Source organism: Simochromis diagramma, unplaced genomic scaffold, assembly GCF_900408965.1.
Source record: "Simochromis diagramma unplaced genomic scaffold, fSimDia1.1 OVJJ01000646.1, whole genome shotgun sequence".
NCBI classification, from domain to species: domain Eukaryota; kingdom Metazoa; phylum Chordata; class Actinopteri; order Cichliformes; family Cichlidae; genus Simochromis; species Simochromis diagramma.
The window spans coordinates 4987385-5008427 of NW_024387279.1; the positions used below are offsets into that span (position 1 = coordinate 4987385).

General features: G+C 41.5%; 1 protein-coding gene across 18 annotated transcripts in view; it reads left to right on the forward strand.

Moving 5' to 3' along the window:
* foxp1b (forkhead box P1b) overlaps window positions 1-21043 on the forward strand; it is a 148498-nt gene that overhangs the window by 91826 nt on the left and 35629 nt on the right. For 14 of the 18 annotated variants that reach the window (XR_005691739.1, XM_040002994.1, XM_040002997.1 and 11 more), the window contains 3 exons: window positions 4210-4335; window positions 20515-20652; window positions 20920-21027. Coding sequence is in view for 17 of the 18 variants with exons in the window: in XM_040002994.1 (XP_039858928.1) it covers window positions 4210-4335; window positions 20515-20652; window positions 20920-21027 (372 nt within the window). In the remaining variant the exon portion in view is untranslated. The other 4 variants (XM_040003007.1, XM_040003008.1, XM_040003010.1 and 1 more) reach the window with 3 other exon arrangements.

Sequence of the window (21043 nt, forward strand, 5' to 3'; positions counted from 1 at the left end):
CCAACACAGCTGATTTGAAAGGCTAAATGACCTCCTCAACATGTGTCGAAGTTCTCCAGAGGCCTGGTAAGGCCTGGAGTTGGACACCCCTGCATTAGGCCATAGTACAAATAAAAGCTCAGTAATACGCAGGTCCTTGTTTACTGGTTTTAGATCAATATAGCTGTGGCCTGTGGAGATGTCATCACAACCAATGGCAACATTTGCCACATTAGTCGGATAACTTACAAACTTTGAGAATCTTTCTGTTGTTTTAGTGAACCTGCCATCAGTAGTCTTTAATAACTGATGGCTGGAGGTCATGAAGACATTTGTGTGCTATTGTAGCCAACAATACAACATGTATTCTGCTTTGCTTGTGACACTGAAGTGACTGAAGTGAATATTGCTTGGTATATTCTTCTTTTGACAAAGTAGCCAATAGGCATTAAAAGTCAAACTCTACATATAATGGACTCTTCAAGTGTAAGTATAAAATAGATTTTTTTAATTAGTTTTGTCGCCAACCATGATTGTGTTTGAAGTTGCTCAGTCATTGACTATCTGTGATCTCTTGTCACCATATCGCTGTTAGTGGCTGCGTGTGTCGATTCCCCTTCAGTTTTGTTGTTTATCAGTTGTTTGTCAGAGTACACGTTTTAAGTCACACATATGTCATGGTTCAATCCACAAAACCAGCTGAACTTCACCTGTAAGACAAAATGGGCTTATTAAATTAGTTTCCACATTAAAGAATAACAAATCATCATCATCACGGAATCAAAATCTTGGAGATACGCAGCGGGGTTTTGAGAAATCCTGTTTTGTGAGTCAGCTGGTGCGAAGCGGTAGTATGAACTGTCGATCAGAGTGACGTCTTTAAGATCCAAAGTCCAAAGATGTTCGCTTTATTGCTGTGTGGCAAAGACAAGCAGGGATTATTTCGCTGCTTAACAGCTGTACACCATAAGAGAAGTCGTGTCTTGTTTATAAAACCAAAAATATAACAACATTATTTCAGAATTTTTCTCTCTTGTTTTTACAAAAGAGAGAACTAGCCTAAACACTTTTTTAGCTCACTCATTTAGCCCTTATCGACAAAATAAGATGTTTCACTTCACCATGATTCAGAGTCTGCGTGCTAGTTTCCAGTTTATCACATTTTGTCTGGGGCAGCTCTTGCATGTGTATGATGCATCCAGTTCCTTTGAATGTGAGATCAAAAGAAGATAAACTCCAGAGGTGGAGGGGAAGGGAATGAGACCTCTGAAACAGAGGAGTTGGTGGTGTGTAAACATTGCAATGACGGTACACAATACATTTTTTTAAACCCAGTATTAGGCCTCTCAAAGACATGCCACCTCCAGCAGGTTTTCTAAAATGAGCTGAAAACAACATTCCTAACCCCGAGGCTGACCTCACAACACAGCTTCTCAGCTTGCTCACCTTTTAGTCTCTTTATGCCAACATGTGTTTACTGTTGTTGCAGCTCTGACCGTCAAAAGTAAGATTCTCATTACGCCGACGTATTTGCTGTCGGGCTGCAATATGATTTCAGTTAATTTGCCTATGTCAAGATGATCATCGACTGTGTTTTCAAGGGCACGATCACATAATTATTGCCCTTACTTTAATTGGAAGTATAATTTGATGAAGCTGTTGACGTGAAAAGTGGAAGGCTGTGTTCGTAATTTTCTCGTTTCATGCAATGTGGCAGAATGCTGTTATTGTTTAAACTGCCTGTGACTCCTTTGCTTTAAGCTGAGGCATTACCTTAATGCAGTTATAATAGTCATATTATTACTATTTATGTGTGATACACACAACTAAACAGCCTTGGGTTAATTTGGCATGCATGGAATGCACTGAGTAAGATAATGGAGTTGTTAATAGTTTTTTGAACTTTATAGCAAATATAAATATATACTTATATTCTAAAATATAAAGATTTTATTTTCATTGTCACAAGTCTTATCTACTTTTCCCTAAAAGACCCTTTTCTTTCTGCGCTTTTCTTTTCTTTATACTCTGATGACAGTGAGGAAAGACTTCCCAGAAATGTATCTTTTCATCCATTACTGTCTGAACTTCCTATCATATCCTGTTGACTCAACTCTCTTTGTTCCAACACCCTCGGTTGTAAACCCAGACTCACACACCACACACACATTTCACTGCATGTGTCATCAGTTACAAGGAAAAAGAAAACAGCACACTTTGTTTATTCTTCAATGTGCCCGTAATACCACGCCTTGGGCGTAGTGAATGATTTTGTTACTGCTTCTTTGCTTTTTTTTTTTGAATTTCATTTTGAATTTCCTTATCACATATCGGTATTACAGCGCAAGTACATCTTGAAGTCACATTTGAATGTCTAGTCCTAAAGTATGTAGCGCTAACAGAAAACCTGGAGATTATGAGAGCTACCACACTGAAGATAACACCACTGTTTCCTAAATATATTTAAGGTATCAATATTGTTTTAGAAGCTTTTGACTTTGGTAACTGGCATAGGAAATTGACGTGAAATATCTGATTTTTAGCTTCTTATATAATTTAAACAAAATTTTTTCAACCACTAAAATCTTAAGATGGAAAAAAATAAAATAATCTTTAATAAACCAATCAAACAAAAAGCCTTTGGGATTCCATGAATTCCCAAAAGCAATTCTCACTATTTTATTAATATTTATTTTTCTTTTTTACAGTCTGCGTGACAAGAAGAGACAATATTATTATTCATTTGTATTTTTCCGATCTCCTCCGAGTGTCAATTAAGTTCACGTCCTTGCGATTTGAAGTTGCAATTGTGAGTTGCTTTGGAGTAAAAAAGTTGATGCCTAAAATGTAAATATTGCCGTCATGTGTGGGAGTGAATCTTGCTCACATTGTTCTTAGTTTGAATTTCGACACTCTCTTTATGAGTGTGATTGTTTTGAGGGGGTTCCCCTTCTCAATTTTCAAAGCAAAAAACAATTAGGCATGCAGACTGAGATGGGTTGGTCTCATTTATCTTTACGTGACAGAAGGACACAGATAGGCTGAGAGAAGGAGAATTTTTCTCCTTTAAAAGTCGAGCACGGTGACATGCCAGCAGTGTGGCCTCTTTGTTGCCTGCGGTCATATTTATGACTCATGATGTCATTGGACAGCCGTGTGTTTGGGAGGGTCAGCGCGTACGCCCACACACAAACGGTCACACAGCTGTTCTCTTCATGCCCCTAGCTGTCTCTCCCCTTTCGGACTTAAAGTACCGTCTGACTTGTCTGGCATTAGGACTTTACTGGCACGTCTTTTCTTCTGTCTACACACAGCTTTCTGTTTGCTCGTTCCCTGTTTGATATCTTACTTTCACACAGTCCTTCACAAGTTTCACTCACTTTTTCACACATGACTATAACGTTTTTCTCTTCTGTTTTTCTACTCCCTCTCTTATACCGTTTACTTTTGCAGGTTACAAACTTCTCAAGAAATTGACAGAAGAACTAATAGGTTGCCCGTATATGAGATGAGTTTGGATGCGCCCCCTAACTGTTTGTTTAATTGTGGGAGCAATCGTCTGAGGAACATGGAAAGAATGAGGCCAGTTATTTACCCAGATGGTTTACTGGTGGAGGTGTGAGGCTGGCCAGCTCACTGTGGGAACACAACGCTTGCTTTTCTTGGTATCGCTGACCGTTTTCAAGACCACTGTGTTTTTTTCCCCCTAGCTTTCTCCAGCTTTGTTTGCTCTGGATGGCATGTTTGATTATTTATCGTAAGGGAAAAGGGAGTAGCTGGAGCAATAAACATGTGACTGCACTGTATTTTGTTTTCCACTGAGAAGGCCGTGTCCTTTAACAGATATTTGAGGCCTCTATAAAGTCTTTTATTTGCTTTCTGAAGGGGAGTTTGACCGAGCTAAAGGAGGATCTAAAGAACTGATTTGTGTCTTTGACAATTTGTGTTTTCTGTAAGTGTGAGTTATCAACAGATAAATATTTCTTCTGGATTGCTGAACATGACTTGTTTTGGTCTTCTCTGTCTGTGAATTTGTTTTGACATCTAAGCATTGTTTATGCCAGTCTTAGCTTTATGACACCGAACAGGATAACATGAAAGGAGGTCTGTGGTTTTTGTTGTCTTTCATACGGCAATGAGAATATTGCTCTAAGGGTTACGTCTGCACTGATAATAGGCATCAAAGTGTTCTCCGGGGACGTAACTTTTCTTTTTTAATTTCTCTTCTAGGCTCTTCAAATGGCTCGGCAAATACTTCTTCAGCAACAGCAGCAATCCCAGCCACAGCAACTGCAGTCTCAGCAAAATACTGGTCGCAAATCCCCCAAAGCCAACGACAAGCAGCAAAGCCTGCAGGTATTGTTGTCGTTCTCAGATGTTCTCTCATATTTTAACTCAGGGTTATCTGATGGCTTGGTTATTTAACTTTGTGGTTATTCAGATAATAAAAAAAAATGAAGTGAACTTGTGCAACTCTTGCTAGAACATAGTGTGCGAGAAAAAGTACAGCAGTAGTCTAAGTTCACAAACAGGAAATTAATATTGGCAGTGCAACATTTGCAGTTATGTATGCTCACGCATTATGTGTGATTTAGCGGCACACACGCTCAACCCTGTGTCATCCAGGTAGCACTGGAGGTGGTAGCACTACGTAGAAAGGGGTTCTGTTTAGAGGCCAGACACACAGAAAAATCTCATTGTGGCCGGTTGAGATCACATGAGCTCATCCAGTATTATCTGGATTATCACTGTTTGAGATTACCGCAGTAGACAGGATTGTCTTTATTGGCTGCATTTTGTTTAGGAAGTTTGTAAGCAGGAGAAAGTGTGGAAAAGAGGAAAAGCTAGAAGAGAAAGAACTCAGTTCCTCCCGCTAAAGGGAGTTTGGCTTTGTTCTTTCCTTGCTTTCTTTTCATCACACTCATGCATACAGCAGAAATAAAAGAAGAGGCTAGTCTATACCTCTGGCAGCAGGAGGTGCTCTAGAGCAGACCGCAAGTGGGGTGTGTGTTCCAGGCGGAGGGTTTAAAGGTGGAACAGAGAGACATGAGCACGGGGTGGGAGAATGCAAAGGTATTAAGAGGTAAACAGGTGGTGGGACACTTATTTGAACTGCCTTTGTAATGCAAAGGGAAAAAAACAGCGGGGAAAAAATTGGTTTTTGTTTTTTTTTTGTTTTTTTTCATCTTGCTTTTAAGATCGACAGTGCTGTATTTCTGATGCAACATTTGCCTCAGAGATGTATATCTTTGTTTGAACAAGGAGCGGTTGTTTGTGTCAGTGTGAAATTGCAAACGACTTCAGGGCATATTTGGTAATTAATACGGAGGCCCTGTTCTCTCTGTGTGTATATATATAATATTTAATACCCTTACTATCCCATTGGGGGCCCTTTTTAATGAGCTATTGTAGCAGCTAGGTCTAATGTCAGGTTGTGGAAAAGCCTCTTTGTTGTGCAGATGTCTTCGGAATAGCTCCAGAGGATGAAATATGACTGTGATGACCTTTCAGTTGTGTGCATATTTGTCAGGATTCAAATAAGTTGAAAGGATCAAACTAAACAGTTTCCCCAGCCTGCCAGGGAATTGTGCTGCAGAGGTCAACAGAGGGGACCACAACGGCAGATTCCAGCATACAGCCAGTTGTTGGTACATAGTAAAGTACTAAACCATCTCCTGCAGACAAAGACAAAATTAAAATTCTAATTTATTAATGTATACAGAGAGCTTGGCCAAGCTGTCACTCAGCTATTGAAAAGAGAGTCGGGCCCTTTCCCCCTGCCCCCCCCTCTCTTACTCCCGTCTTCTGCCCAGTTCTTGTGAAGAGAGCTCAGGCTCACTGTAGTATCTAACTAACGCTGTAAATTGCCTGCTCTCTAATGTCCTATGCTACATTTTGCTGAGTTGAAACTGCCATTATGAAAAAACCACAAGTCCAGACGAGTATTTGTTTATCTCCAAATTACATATTCTACTAATTAAACCCAGCCCAACCACTAGCAGTGCACACACAAGGATAAGTATTCAGGCGCAGACATCACTGGGCCATTCTGTGCAAGTGTGCATTGCATTTAGTTTAACGTTTTCAGTTGGTGGCATTTCTGTTATGTTCCATATCGCAAACATTGTTTTTTTCAAACACCAGATAGTCATTTTCTCTTTTAAGAACAAACCCTGTGCTTAGAGGAGCCTCCTTCACACAGAACATTCACTATCTCCATCACACAGCCTGGATAATGATTCTCTGTTGAGCTGGACTGGGTCATCAAAAGACATGATCCAACAATTATGGGACTGTGTAGTAAGCTGACACCTCATAAAAGCACCTGATCTGCAGACGAGACTCCATTCATCTCAGTGTTCTTCCTATTAGGCACGAGGAGATGTGCAGAGAGACTTTTACTCATTTGGAGATGTGACTCACTTTCCAATTCATTCAAGTCAAAAATAATGAAGCACTGTATATATGAAACATCCAGAAAAAAACTGACCTGCACAGAGCACTAAAGGGAAAAAAAAATATGAGTCAAACAAGCCTCAGAATCCTTGATCAGCATTAAATGGCTCTTTGGTTTTATATCTTCAGCAGGGGTGCCCCCGAAGCCCCCTCACCCCTGTACCGCCCACCCCTGCCGTTGGATAAAGATGCCTGCGCTGTATACTCAGCAGCCTAGAGGCCTTTTAATCATGCTAGATATACAAACAGCTGCTATGCATGCTGGAAAGCAGCTAAACATACTTGACTGGTCAAAAAGCCAGTAAATTACATTGACAGAATGACACATGTAATTAAAAGAATCCATGCTGCTTTTACCTTTTGCGCTTCACACCTACAGTGGCACAACGACGAGAGCCGGCAACTCCCACCCCGCTAATTACCATTATCAGTGAAATGGTAGGGTTTGACTCATTAGTTCCATGTGCATTTAATTAGAGGCAGGCTGAAATTGGATTTAACTTATTACTTTTTCATGGATCACTTTCTTGTCATCACTTCAAATTGGATTGCAGCCCCAGGTAACTAATTATGCCAGCCGCAGGATCAGGAGTGGAGAAATAGGTAATTAGGAACAACACTGTCGGACCCTCGCTGATAGTCCACCAGCACCGAGGTGGGGGGAGGGGGGGAATTGATGCTCGTTTGTGGCAATGCACACGAGACCGGCTGGTTAACTACACCTCATTCCAAGGGAACCTGTGCACGCATCCACCTACTACAGGGGATTATGTGGCACCCGGGCAGGAGATGTTGTGTCAATATGGTGTCTACGCTCTGAGTGTAATATCCAGATTATGCTTGTTTCCCATCCAGGATTGTGTTTAAGATCAGCATTCAGTACGATGAGGTACATGGCCAGCAGCCAGTTTCCTGCATCTACTGCTGAATGACAGCGACTGATTTCTGTCAGTCTGTGCTGATTGTAATGAGAATACATGAACGGCTGCTTTGAAGAGAGGCAGGTGCATAATGTAGCGTGTTAACAATTCAGGCTTTTAGCAGAGGTAGTTTGCTTGTGGAGAGGGAAAGTGATTGCTTTACTGAGAGCTTTGTTGTCCATATTAAAGTAAAGATCATCTTCTACCCTAAAAGTTTTTGCACTTATTGTAATTATGTGTTGGCCTTCTATTTTAAATGAGAAACACTATTCACAATTCACTGATAAATATTTCGCTGAACATTTTCATAATGTCAAAGGTGCATCACTTGTTATTCTTCAGACAGAGAAACTACAGATAATGTTTAAAAACCAGACAATTTCCTTATCTACACTATTACCAGCTGAAGCCTCGATCCTCTCTTCTTCCCCTTTTCTTTTCTCTCTTTCGTTCTCCTTTGCTCACTCTGTTCTCACACCATAGTGTACAGCCTCGCGGAGGGCATCTCCAGGTCAAAAGATAATGTCTTTTCAGTTTACAGGATGAAAGCCTTTTAAGTTAGAGAGCTCCCCTCCAATGCCCCTCCTCCCCGCATTTGCTTTTCACATCCTTCATTTGTGGTCTGTTGGGGGGAAGCGTGATGTGACACAATCCAGGGGCCAAGCCTCTGTCTGACAGGACAGGGAGAAGCCGGCGGCTTTCCCTCCCTCTCCTACTGTTTTTGCAGTAGGCCCATGGCATTGTCCTGACACATGTATACCACAGAGCTCCAATCTGTAAGTCATTAGAGCACTAGGCCAAAGCCTGTCAGCTGGAGCTCAGCCAGTGCTGCAGGCTGATCTGAGGCAGCACTTCGAGGTGCCACCGCAGTCTGGCCGGCCAGTGGCCCAAAGTGGCACAGCAGCGATCGCCCAGTGGCGAGGTGACAATAGGCAGGACTCTAGATTCATGTCATGGGTCGGTTATTGTGTGAAAAAAAAAATCTCTGTGCATTTAGATTTAGTTTAGAGTGACATATAAATATATTTAAAGCATTATAGACCAGAAATATGAAGAAAAAGAAGTGCTGAGCATAGTGAGAGAAGGAATAGTCGTTGATAATGCCGTTTGTAGCCTGATTTCACGCCACTGTTACTGAAGTGAGTCATTCTTAGGGAAGTCGTTAAACATTTTAGCAGAGATATGCCCATTCACAAGAAAGTCACTTCATAAAATCATAGCAACAACAATGCAGTGTGTTATTCAGTTAGGTGCTGTCTCAAGGTGATTCTGTAATGAAATCTCATTCTGATGTGTGCATTGCTTTGAGGTGATAAATACTGTCAGGAAAGATCAGCACAAAGCCAAGACCGGTGCCGGGGAATAGGCCGTCTCTATGGTCGCTTGTTTTGCTTGTCATATTGTAAAAATGTATTATGTGTATTGTATATATTAGAACCAGGTTTGGGATAATCCTGTCAGAATGAAGTCATCTGTCCTGATTCCACATAGCCAAGTGGGAGGGAGGGGAGTGGTGGCGGTGGGAGCTCTCGCCCGGCCAAGTTGATGACTGTCGAATTGACTCCAGTCACAGAGCTGGGAGCCACTCTGCTGTTTGCAGGACCCTCTGTATTCATTGGAGGCCTGATGTTTCCCTTCAAGCAGTCAGCCTTCGCAACACTCCACCCCACTCAGTCATCCCCACGGATACACAAACATATACACTTCCCCTGAAATTTGTCGTATCTTTATGTCATCCTCTGGCGTTACGTCTTGATTTTAATGCTTGTCGTTTTTTTTCCGAGTGATTCACACGCCCTTTGTAGAGCGGTAGAAGGATGGATGGGTGCACAGTCAGCCATAGCATTTATAAACACTAACAGCTATGCAAGGTGCAGTCAAGTCAGCATCAGCTCACAATGCAGTTTCAATGTCAGTGTCAATGCACACTTTTGACAGCTTGGCAATTCTCTTATTCCATTTTCACTTTTGGTTAAGACTCGAATAAAGTAAACTGTTACTGCTTAGACAGCAGAAGAGTGATACAGATATACAGGTCGACATGAGGGCTTTATTTGGAGCATTTTATATTTGTGTTGGATGTTTAACAGCAGACCATAATTGTGCTTAACCGCTTTATCCATATAGTGTGCAGAAAAAGCCAAAGTAATGTAGTTTGTGATTAGACTCCTCTTTAGTCTTTAAAAAGCGATGACAGGAGCCACCCAAAGGCAGACAGGTTTCTACTCAAATCTGATAACTAACTGTAAATTTTATGCATAGCTCATCACCCATGATAATGCATTATTTTGGTACATAGCAGAACCCAAATATCAAATGTCGCTCAGTAACTTATTTGCAGCTTTAGGTTTACTTGTGACGCTCTTTTAACCCTGGCAGCCACCGCAGAATCATTGTTATTGCTTAGTAAAAAGAACTGGGTTTCTTTGTATTAATATGGTTTTCGTTTTAAATCAAAGATGAATCAATCGCCAAAAAAGACAAGACAAAAATTCCCCCACCTCCCTAAATCGATGTTGCTCAAACCCAAAAGTGTTTTTGTTTTGACTAAGTGAAAAACCACACTAGTGCGCACTGGAAGCTCCGTTATATACTAGCTGGCATATCATCTCAGGAAATATTTTGCAAATACAGACTTCACATGTGCTGACTAAACAATGTGCTCCTGGTTGTCAAAATTAAAAGTAAATAACCAAAGCCATATATAATAGACCACGAGGAACATGGTGAGTCAGGCGTGACTTGCTGTAAGTCCTCTCTGCTCCGGGTGATAACCTCATTCGCTCAGAATGTGACTTACTCCTTCAGTAGTGTGCAGATATTTAAAGGCGGACTCGCTGTCTTTTATTTTTGATTGACTTAATAAACAGTAACAATATGCAAGAGTTTTATGCGAGAGAGGAACAAGGGTGCAGAAGTGTAGAAAAAAATAATAACACGATAAATAAAAGATGCGATCGGTTTTGGTTTGGCTCTGAATAGAAACTCTCCACCTCTTCAAAAGTTGTTTGTGCTATTGTTTTACTGCTGCAGAAATGACATAGCGCTCTCCCGTGCGGCGTCAGTGCAAGTGAGTGGGTCACCAAATAACAGTTTTTTTCCCCTTAAATCAAATGTCACTTCTTTCTGAACTTTGCAAAGTGTGAAGTTTTGCTGTAGCTCGGAAAACACACTTTGTTCGATTTACAATTGTTTCTTAAAAGCTTTGTACTTTTGAAATAACATTTGAAATGGAAATAACAGGGAAAAAATATGTTATGTAGGTTATATTAAATAGAGCAGCTGTTATTTATATAGGTCCCACACCTGCCCTGCTGAGTCTCTGCCAGTAAACAATGAAATACTCCAAACACACAAGAGGAGAGGAAACAAGGGTGTGTTTGTTTTCTCATGACAATGGTCCAGGTCACCAGCGCTTTTCAAGAAAAGCAATGAGAATGAATTTGTTCTCCGCTTCCACTCCATTTCCCTACTTGTCTTAATGTAGTAGCAGTAAGACACTGGTTGGCATGCCGGTGCAGCTTATTCACTGGCTGCGTTAGTGTTTTGGGAAGGCTTTGTAATTGGAGCCGAGTCGTTATCTTCAGCCATAGCTCAGGCCAGACATTAACTCATACTTTCACTCTAACTCGAGCAGGAAATGGGAGTATTTTATAATGTCATCCACTCTGTCATGAACACAATCGCTCAGTACTCTCGGTAAACTATCACAAGGGACGGGTTCAAGGCTCAAGAATATTGATGTTTCTGTGTGCACAGGAACAAAAAAAAATCCACATAGGGTGTGTATCACATCGACACATATGTGTAATTATTTTACATGGCGCAGGCACAGAGGCAATGGATTAGAAAGACAGTATGTGAGAGGAGAAGCTTGAACTGTGTGTCTGCTAAATTTATCATGAGGCCTTTGGGAGCGTTGAAATGAGAACAGTGGCCTATTACTGCTAAGAAGGTGTTTTATTGAGAATACGCCGACATGCCACCCCAGGGAGAGTGCCGGGGGAGAATAGCGTGGCCGTAGCCTAAACCACTTTGTGCGTGTTTGCGTGTGCATGCGTGTAGTTGCAAGCACATGGCTGCATGTCACTCTCTTTTTGTGTGAGGCGTCTTGAGGGTGTCAGATAGAAAATAAAAGCCCCTTTTCTTCCACTTAATTATTCACTATGATACGTATTGGAATTGTCACTTTTGACACTTGAGGTGTCCCAGTCAATAATTTATATAGGTCAGGCCAGCTTAGCAGAGCTCATTGTTAGTTATTAGCAGATGAGAGCAGTGGCTTGTTATGCAGGCGCTCTGTTTATTTTACCAGTGTGTTTGCGGACTGGAATGTATCCCATGAACATTCCTTCATCCTTGGCCAAGGGTTTATAGCTGTTGATATGAGCTGTGTTTTAGAGCTCTGTTATTCAGCTCTGTGTTTATTGTCATGATAATTAACAAAGTGAGGTGTTAATCTTTCCTCGTGCTTTTGTCTAATTCTTTTAAGTGGGTTGCACAACTTAGTAACCCTGATTTTAATGTTGTTACAGAAGTGGGACTGATTAAGAACTCATTCCATTTTCTCATGTTTAGATGTGCTACAGAGTGGAATGTAATTAAATGTTTATAAATATTGTTCAGGAGTAGGTAGCTCAATTGAAAGATAAGACATATAGGTTGTCAGCAGTCAGGGTTTTCGCCCTGCTGGCTCTCCCTGGGAGTTCAGTAAGATCTCCAGTAGGTGGCAGGGTCCTGTTTTCTTCTTCTGTCTTTTCCACTTGCTGAGTGCACACGGGTGTTAAAGAGTGTGATGATATCATGACAGCTAATTGCTCTCATTGGGATGGAGTTGGATGGATTGCCTGGTAGCTGGTGTAATGTTAGCTGTTAATGTAAGTGGTTTTAGCTTGTCTGAGGCCAAATTGAGGGATAAGTGTTTAAAAACTGGTTTGAAATTTTTTTTATGCTGCTGTGGTTGATTTTATGGCTGAATACTCGCAAACTTGGTTTTGCATATTATTACTGGTTGATTCCTATAGTAAACTCTGTAAGTACAAACTATAAAAAGATTGGCATTAGTACAGAAAATACAAAGCTACCCTAATCTCATAATTATATTATTTTAGGCTAAAATAGAATTTGTTTTTCTTGGGAAATTTTAAAGGAAGAAAATAGCTACAAAGCCTTGTGAATTGTTTGTGTGCATTTAGTGTTTTCAGCATGTAAAATGAGTTGTGCCTTTGTTCCAGCACTGTAAACAATTCCATTTAGCAGAACAATAAAGAGGCTGATAGCAAGGCCAGTTTTCTTTCTTTCCGCTAGATAGCTGTGTTTACTTATCTGTTGTTTAATTAAAGGGCCTCTTTTCTTTAAGTTCCCATTGTTTCAATAGCACGGCCCGAGTCCCGGCAGGGGTCAAAGGGTTAACAGCCGTCAACTGTGCCTTTTTTTCTCTGCCTCTCCCTCTCTCTCTCTCTTTCTCTTTCTCCTTTTTTTTTAAAGGGGCCCCCACACAAAGGCACAGTTTCACCTGCAGCCCAGCCCGCGGCTTCCTATTGTGTGGCCCCATTTGAATTGATTATGTTTAGAAGGCTGGTTGTGATTGGTGGAGAAGGGCGTGGTTGATTGGATAGTTTTGTATCTTGTCAGCCAGGGAGCAACCTTGTGCGTGCAATCTGTCTGTATCCTGAGGAAGGTTGGAGACTCCACAGCACAGCAGCGCTTGTTCTCAGCCTCTCTGCCTGCCAGCCTGCGCGCCCCTACCTCTCTCTCTCTCTTACTTACTCACACTCGCTCTCTCTCTCCCTCCCTCTCTCTCTTCCCCTCGCTGCTCGACTCTCCGCTCTGCTTCACTCCACACCGCGTGGCCCGGCACTCTGTTTACCCTGCCAGCTAAATGGAGTTTGTCAGGTTTGTCAATATGATTGATTTCTGTGATTTTGCCAGCTTTCTTGTATGAAAAAACTTGACAATTTAATTTGAAGAGGGAAAAGGAGAAAAGGAGTTTTATTGTCTGTCCATTGTTGACGTTCTGTCATTGTAGCTGGTTAATTTTGTCATGCTTCTTCCTATGGGAAGAGTAGTTATCCAGGGTTTACTTTGTTGTTAAGATGCTGTCAGTTTGCATGCTTGCTGTGTTAAGAGAAATATATAAAGTCATGTATGTTAGATTTATTGTCTCTAAATGTGTTGCCTTTCAGAGCAAGACTGTATGGAGATGATGTCTCTGTTTGTCTGTGCTGTTAGTTGTTTTCAGGAATTTGGCTTTTTACTGTAAGCTTGTGCAACAGTTTCCTCTGCCTTGCCTAACCACATACATGAAGTTTCTCACTGACACTTTACAGTGTTTGTTTAGTTTTGTTGACTTTGCTGATAGTGAGCTAACCAGTTAAGCAGGATCTAATACTGTACACGTTCAAATTATGGAAAGTTCTAGGAAAAACAGGAGACAGGTTTGCCAGCTCTTTTACTTTCATTTGTGTGTGTTTTTGTATTTTGCTCTTTTTTTTTTTTTTTTTTTTTTTTTAGAAAATACTTGTTAAGCTTCATTGTTTACATCCTTGAATTAAGGGTGTGCGAGTACTTGTTTTCTCCAAATTATGTTTTGCTAGTTGTGTATTTTGTGACTTGTTCCACAGAGTTAATGAGTGCTGGTCAGACTTTGCTTGCTCTTAGGCTATGGCCTGGACTAATCCTCAGTCTCCTCATGGTGTCACAGTGAATTAAGACAGTGGCTGGCACAGCTCTATATTTGACACCGTCACCACAAACCACGTTGGAGACACGCTGTCACTCTAAATGTCATCGCTCATGTCTTTCTGAAAAGTTAGTGTGCGAATGTTGGTGCGGGCCTATGCGTGTGTGTCGGCACTTGCAATAAAAGGATTGCAAAATACATTTAAGGGGGAAAGTTGTGGTCAATTTGCTCCATTTTTCTACTGTCAAGTTTGAGTCCTCCTTGACAGTTTTGAGGTTTTACACAGAAGACAGTTATTGACTTTCTATTGTTTAATGACCTCAAGTATTTTTACTGCAGTCATTTAAGTAATGCGCTCATATAGCAACAGAAGAACTTGTGTTTTTTTCCCTTTTTTGAAGTGTTTTTGTTGTATTTCTCAGCATTTCTGAAACTTTTTTCCCCTTTGGTACAGTCTTTCAGCTCTCACAGCTAAGAAAGTGGACAGGAGGAGAGATGGAGCAGATTATCAGATAGTTGAGAAGCAGGACAGCGAAGCCTAAACAGGGCAGTGTTCGCCGTAATGTTGTGCAGCTGTGCAGCCGAGACTCGCAGTTTGGGAGAGCTGGAGTGCGAGCTGATTGGGTTGACAGTTTGTAATCAAAGTTGATTTATTGTTCATTAGTAGTGCATTAGCCCTTTCAGGCTGGGGCGTTATTTGTGCAGTGGCCTGTCAAGGCGAGGGGCTGCCAGCACCTGTCATTTCTAAACCATGACATAGGCAACCAGATATTAGCTGTGTACCCGGAGAGGGGGGCACACGGGGGTAGCCTGCAGAGCCCCACGGCTCACTGGGATATCCTTTACAGGGACGGTCTTTGCTTTGTACTGGAGCAGGCAGGCAAGACAGAGAGGAGAGACGGGGGAATAGTTTAGCAGTGATATAGTGAGCCACCAGCTGCTCTCTGCTGTTATTCTCTGGCTTTCCCGACTAAAACATGTTTTTACTTGAAAAAGGCTTGCAATCGTTTTTCCTTTTTTTTTTTTTTTTTTTTTTTGCCCGTTGCTATTTGGAGAATGTGCATCTCTGTTTCAAACGGGGAAGATTAACATTACACTTGAGATGCCATGTGTTTCAAAAGGTTGAGATGGTAGGATAATGATGAGATTACATGGTGTAGAGTGTTTTATGGCAGAAGGTCTTTTTAACCATTCATCTAAGTCCCAGCCTATATATTTCTAAAGTATTAAAGGGAGCCTATTGTCATGTTGCATCTAGAAAATAAGGGTGGATTATTGGGACTGAAACACTTCTTTTTTTTCTCTCCATATACTGGTTTTTACTTAATTCCAAAAACATGCTGCTGTCAGTGTGAATTTATTTCAATATAATTTATATAATTTAATTATTTGGCTGTTCACTTAAAAACAGCATTAAGAGTGTCAAGAAGCAACATAATTTGTGTCCCTCTTGTCTGCCGTCATGGAAACAAGGATTAGCTTTGCCTTGCTGGTGTGCAGAGAATAGAAACAATCTGTACGAGGATGTGTCAGCCATTGTCTTTTGACTACACTTTCATTTGAAAGGGATTTCAGAGGCTGTGATCTTAATTAAATCTCAACTGACTCGAATAATGCATCTGAAAACACGCAGCGTTGCGTAACCGTGTAAAGCTGGTGAACTAAAGATCACGGGCGCACAGTTTATATGAACAGCGGTCGTAAGATGTTTCCGGGAAAGGTGCAAACATCGAACAGTTGTGTGTAGGACATCACTCACCGAGAATTTGGTTTGCTTGGTTTCAGAACTCAAAATACCTTGTAAAATACATACTTGGAGGTGTGGCTTGAAAAGGTCAGAAAGAATGACAGGACAGTGAGTCACACACCAAAATGTATGATACACTCCTTTCTTTTAATTTTTTTGTAAGCAAAAGAAACAAAGAATTGTATCAGAATTATTTGAACCACCTTTAATATAATATTTTAACACAATTTTCATTTTTTTTTATAAAATCCAAATCACTTCTTTCTTTTTTTTTTAATACAAAAGTGAACATTTTAAATACCAAAGTGTGATCGTGATGCGGCACAAGTGTGTGCGTTTGTGGGGGAAGAGGGAGGGCGACCTATGTGCGCTCCCTCAGCGGTGGTCACCTGCAGTGGCGGCTCCCTCCAGTGTGGGAAACGGCGTCCAGGTCGCAGCTCGGCTGTTATTGCTGGGGCGAGAGCTTGCTCACGTTGCCGTGCAGTTTGTTTGTTTAAACCCGATGCTGGGTCGAGCTCCGGCGAAAACCTGTTTGTTTGTAGTCGTCGAGTTAATTAAAACGCAATCTTAACTTTTGTTTTTACAGTTGTTGCAAATAATTTGAGTCTCGCTCCCCCTCACACATCTCCGCCCCGAACTCAGAAGATATAGTGCATGGTAAATGTGGCTGTGATTATCCTGTTTATCTGAGCTGTAAATATTTTTAAAACAGCTTGATTGTGGATGACAAGAAAGGAATTATGGTGGTCTAACATATGTTGGGATTATTTAGTACTTGTGTCCTACTTTTTACATTTAAATTCTGCTGCATAATTCACATTGTGTTGTTTTCCCAATAATGACAACCACAAACAAAATATAAATCAAGATATTATGATTATTACTATTATTATTACAATAATCATTATTATTATTGTTGTTGTTACAATTATTATTAGGGGGAAAGGTTATTGGTGTGAATCTATTTTTTAGGGGAAATTCTCTCCACTCCAAAGATTTCAATCAACCTGAATGGGTAATGTGGAATTAGTCTTTCCAGTCTTGTCGACGACTAATTATGTTCACACATCACTTAAGTACAATAGCTCCCGTGAAATCCTCATTTCGGCGACATTTTCATGCAGGAGATCATAGTCGGGATGGGAAGTCGTTTCCTTGCGCCACAGCAGGCCAAGGTAAAACAACAGCATCAAACGGACTGGGGCTGGTATTTCTTTTTTACTTCTCCATTCCATTTGATGCCCCCACAAAACAACACGACCCCAGGGAATACAAATGAAAATTTGATAATTCTCTCTGCTTTTCTTTCTTTCTCCCCCTTTTTTTCTGCGTCTTCGTATCTTTCAGTGAAACGTCTTTGTCGGGCTCACTGACATTCACCTCCTCGTCCCTCATTGCTGCTCCTCTTAATTGCCTTAGTGTGAAAAAAGGCGCTATCGTGCAGCCTCATTCACCTTACTCCTCTTCGCCGTGCTTTGACCTCTGACTTGTGATAGGAGGGGGATCTTCATTAACTCTGAATCACTGACTCTAAAATGTTTTCAGATCTGGGGTGTGTTCCCTCATTAGATTATCGCATTTTGCACTCTTCTCTTGTTAGTTTCTCACAGACAGACGTTGTCCCACCGTAGGTGTCCCTTTATGACAAATGTTTCCTGTACTGTGTGCTGGCGCTTTTTCAGAAGTGGTGCAGTAAACAAGAGGAATATTTTAATAATTTTTTAGTTTTTTCAAATTGAGGAAAACACCTTTTTTTAAAATAATTCTATCATGTTAAGTATTTAAATTCCTTTTTAAATGTTTTTTTATGGTATGACATTTTTATACTCAATGTGCCGTGCATGTTTCTTTTTGTGCATGTGGAAAATGTGGTTTTGGCTCTTCATATACAATGTATTATGGGCTGCACGTGTGCCTGTATGTACTTGTGGCAGTTAACATGCCACAGTTCTGTGCATGGGTGTGTTTGTCTGCATCTGTGTGTTTGGCCAGCAGGCCTGTGCTGGTACAGTATATTGCCTCCAGTCACTGTGCAGCTGTGTGAGAATGTTCCAGGTTTGAATGTTTATGTATGGGAGGCACCTGGAGAGCACCACACCTTCATGAAATTCATAAACGTCAGCTATTTCTGGCATCCTCAGAATGTCCTCTTTTTCACACTCTCATATTGGTGGAGTAGATTAGAGCTGGGCTCAGTGGATCCCTCCAGTTATTAGCCCAGTACGGGTCTCCTTTTAGACTATCTTTAGATGGTGATATATTTTTGTGGATCATTTGGAGTCATGATGTTATCCAAGAGATAAGGGAGTGCACCATATGGGAGTGCTCTAAATGGCGACTGGCGTCCTGTGTTTGCGTTAAATGGGCACGATACAGCGGCCAAGGCAATATTTTTCAGTTAAAGTGCTCCTCCCGCCCTTCCACTCAATAGGACCCAGTCTTAGGCAGATTTTCACTCCTTCAGCACAGGATTAAATGGTAGTAGTTACATTGATCAATAGGTTAAGAAGCATACAATCCCTCTTGCTGCTAATGACCTCAGTAGTAATGGGTAATAAAATGGGGGTCTGTAATAGCCTCTTGCTGGGGCTGTTCACGGAGGAGGCTGCTCTAACTGTAGTTACTGAGAGCCAGATGCTCTTGACAAGGCGAAGTGTGAAACCGTGATGAGATACACACCTCAGGTGTAAAGAATTAAGACAGTTACACTGAAGGAAATCTCTGTGTAATTTGTAATGAAATCGACAGTTATTGAGATCTGGTTAAGTGTATAAAACCTCTGTGTTAACTCGAAGTTTGCTCTCCCCTTTTCCACATCACACTGTGTAATATGGCATGACAAAATGATTATACATTTGAAACGAAGACAACATTTGCAGCCTTTACACGCTGGTAAAAAATAGAGCGTGACTAATATGGAGTAGATTTTTTACGCATGTAGTAAAAGTGAAGTTTGTGGAGAAAAAAAAAGGGGGGCATTTTTATTTATCCTCTTTTGGAGGGGGTAAATGCCACATTTCGACGTGCACTGCATATCACATCATGTACGGGTTTGCATGTCAGCAAGACCAGGCTGCTTGGTTGACCTTCAGAATAGTTCATCAAAATTAGTGATGCCCAGAAAAAAGGACTTCGCTGGATAATGACTGTGAAATTAGGAAATGGGAGGCCGAGGCTATGCAAATGACAGGACAAGTCATGTGCAAAAGTCAAGATGAACTGCATATTAAGACATAATACAGGGGGGAATTAATATTGCATTTTCCTCCTCGCACCCCTTGCGCCTCCTGCTGAAAATAAGAAATGTGAAGTGTGTGTTGGTCCTGGGTGGGGCTGACCCTCCTTCATTCTCTTGGGTTTGGAAGAACATATCCCAGTGTAGTCTGGCACGGCTCAATAAAGTTAACAGAGAGCATCAAAGCTGCTCCGTTCTGTTTGACATCACTGCCCTTTCCTCTGCATTTTCACTACAAGCTGTTCATTATGGCAGTGCTTTGTTTTTGTTTTATGCTACAATGGGGAGAGTGAATAAGGTGATATGGATGCAGGGCGTGTGTCAAGAAAAGCCCCTTCGTTACCGGACGAGATTTTAAACAGCTAAATTGCATTCAGAAAAGCATGAAAAATTCAGAGGGGTGTCATTAGCTTTAAGGTGACCACACAATTTGGGTAACCTTGGTGAAGACAGTCTGTCACCGGTTATGTCTGCTCTATCGGCTGCTGACATCAGCCTGAAAGAGTACATTTTAATACTCGCTTATGCACACACAGATACTAATGTATTCGTGCACAAAAAGAGCCACAGCCGCAACATGTTAACAACTGCAAAGACGCCGCAGTATACAAGCATATCTCCATCGCTGTTTGTCATCCAAATGTCAGGGAAAGGAGCTTTTAAATGGTATTGCACATCATAGCAGTGAGTGGCAGCATCCAGACACACTCCAAGTCCCCTATGTCGCTGGAGCAATTAAGGCACCCTGACAACTGTGGGGGCTCTTTCGGTGTCACAACAAATCACTTGTTTTGAGGAGTCATGCACTCACACCTTTCTGCAGGGAGTTAGTTAGGGGCCCGTGTGTTCTTCACCATGGCTCCTCCTCCAGGCGCTCTATATCTTCACAATAATAGATCGCTGTTGACAGCATCTCTAATGAAATGTTCTCACATGACATGTCGTGCATGCGCGACAAGCGAACCACAGCATTTTTGGAGGCAATCTTTCACGTCTTCAGGTATGACACATTTGCCGCGTCGTGCAAACGGCGATGCTTATTGGAGCTTCGCCGTTTGTAAATGCAGATCATATCGGGTTTTGTGGAGGGGTATGTGCGAGAGAGGGGAAGGTGGAAGGATGGAAGTCGGGGTGGACGTGTTGACCCACGCCTGGCTCTCTTGTGTCCTTTAGCCTGTCTCAGTCTGGTGTGGTGTCATAATGGTTAGAGGGGTGAAATGTGTGTGTTAGATGTTTGCTGGAGGTCATGTGCAGATTGCAACACTTCAAGATGACACTTGAGATGAATTCCTAGAATGCATCAAAGCCTCTTGTAGTCTATTATGTTTGTCCAATGTGTGTCTTTGTTTTTTGTTGAGCTACATTTTTTTTTACCCTACCTTGCTTGTAGGCTGTAGCACACATGTGACAGTAAACAAGAAGGAGCCAGTGTTGAGGATGGATTGCTTTTTGCTTCCTGCACTAATTAACAGCTATCTGCTTGTTGTGTGTGCAGGTTCCAGTGTCAGTGGCTATGATGACACCTCAAGTGATAACTCCACAGCAAATGCAGCAGATTCTTCAGCAACAAGTCCTGAGCCCTCAGCAGCTCCAGGTTCTTCTCCAGCAGCAACAGGCCCTCATGTTACAACAGGTAACGTACATTCATGCTACCAGTAATCTTCTTCAGACGGGGCCATCAAGTTTCAGATGGTGAATGTCTCAGCTTGAAATGAAAATCTTCTTATGTATAGACCATGTTTCACAAAGATAAATTCACTTTGAACTGCTATTCTCCTTTCTTTTCTAAGCCTCAAAGACAGCATCCCTCAAAGTGTTGAAAATTCTCACAAAATCCACTGCCAGGTTTGCATGACTGATAGACTTTGCTTCACATGTCACCCTCCCGTCTCTTCTGCAGCAGCAACTCCAAGAATTCTACAAGAAGCAGCAGGAACAACTCCACCTCCAGCTCCTCCAGCAGCAGCAGCAACAGCAGCAACATGCAGGCAGCAAGCAGAGTAAAGAGGTAAGCTGACATCACT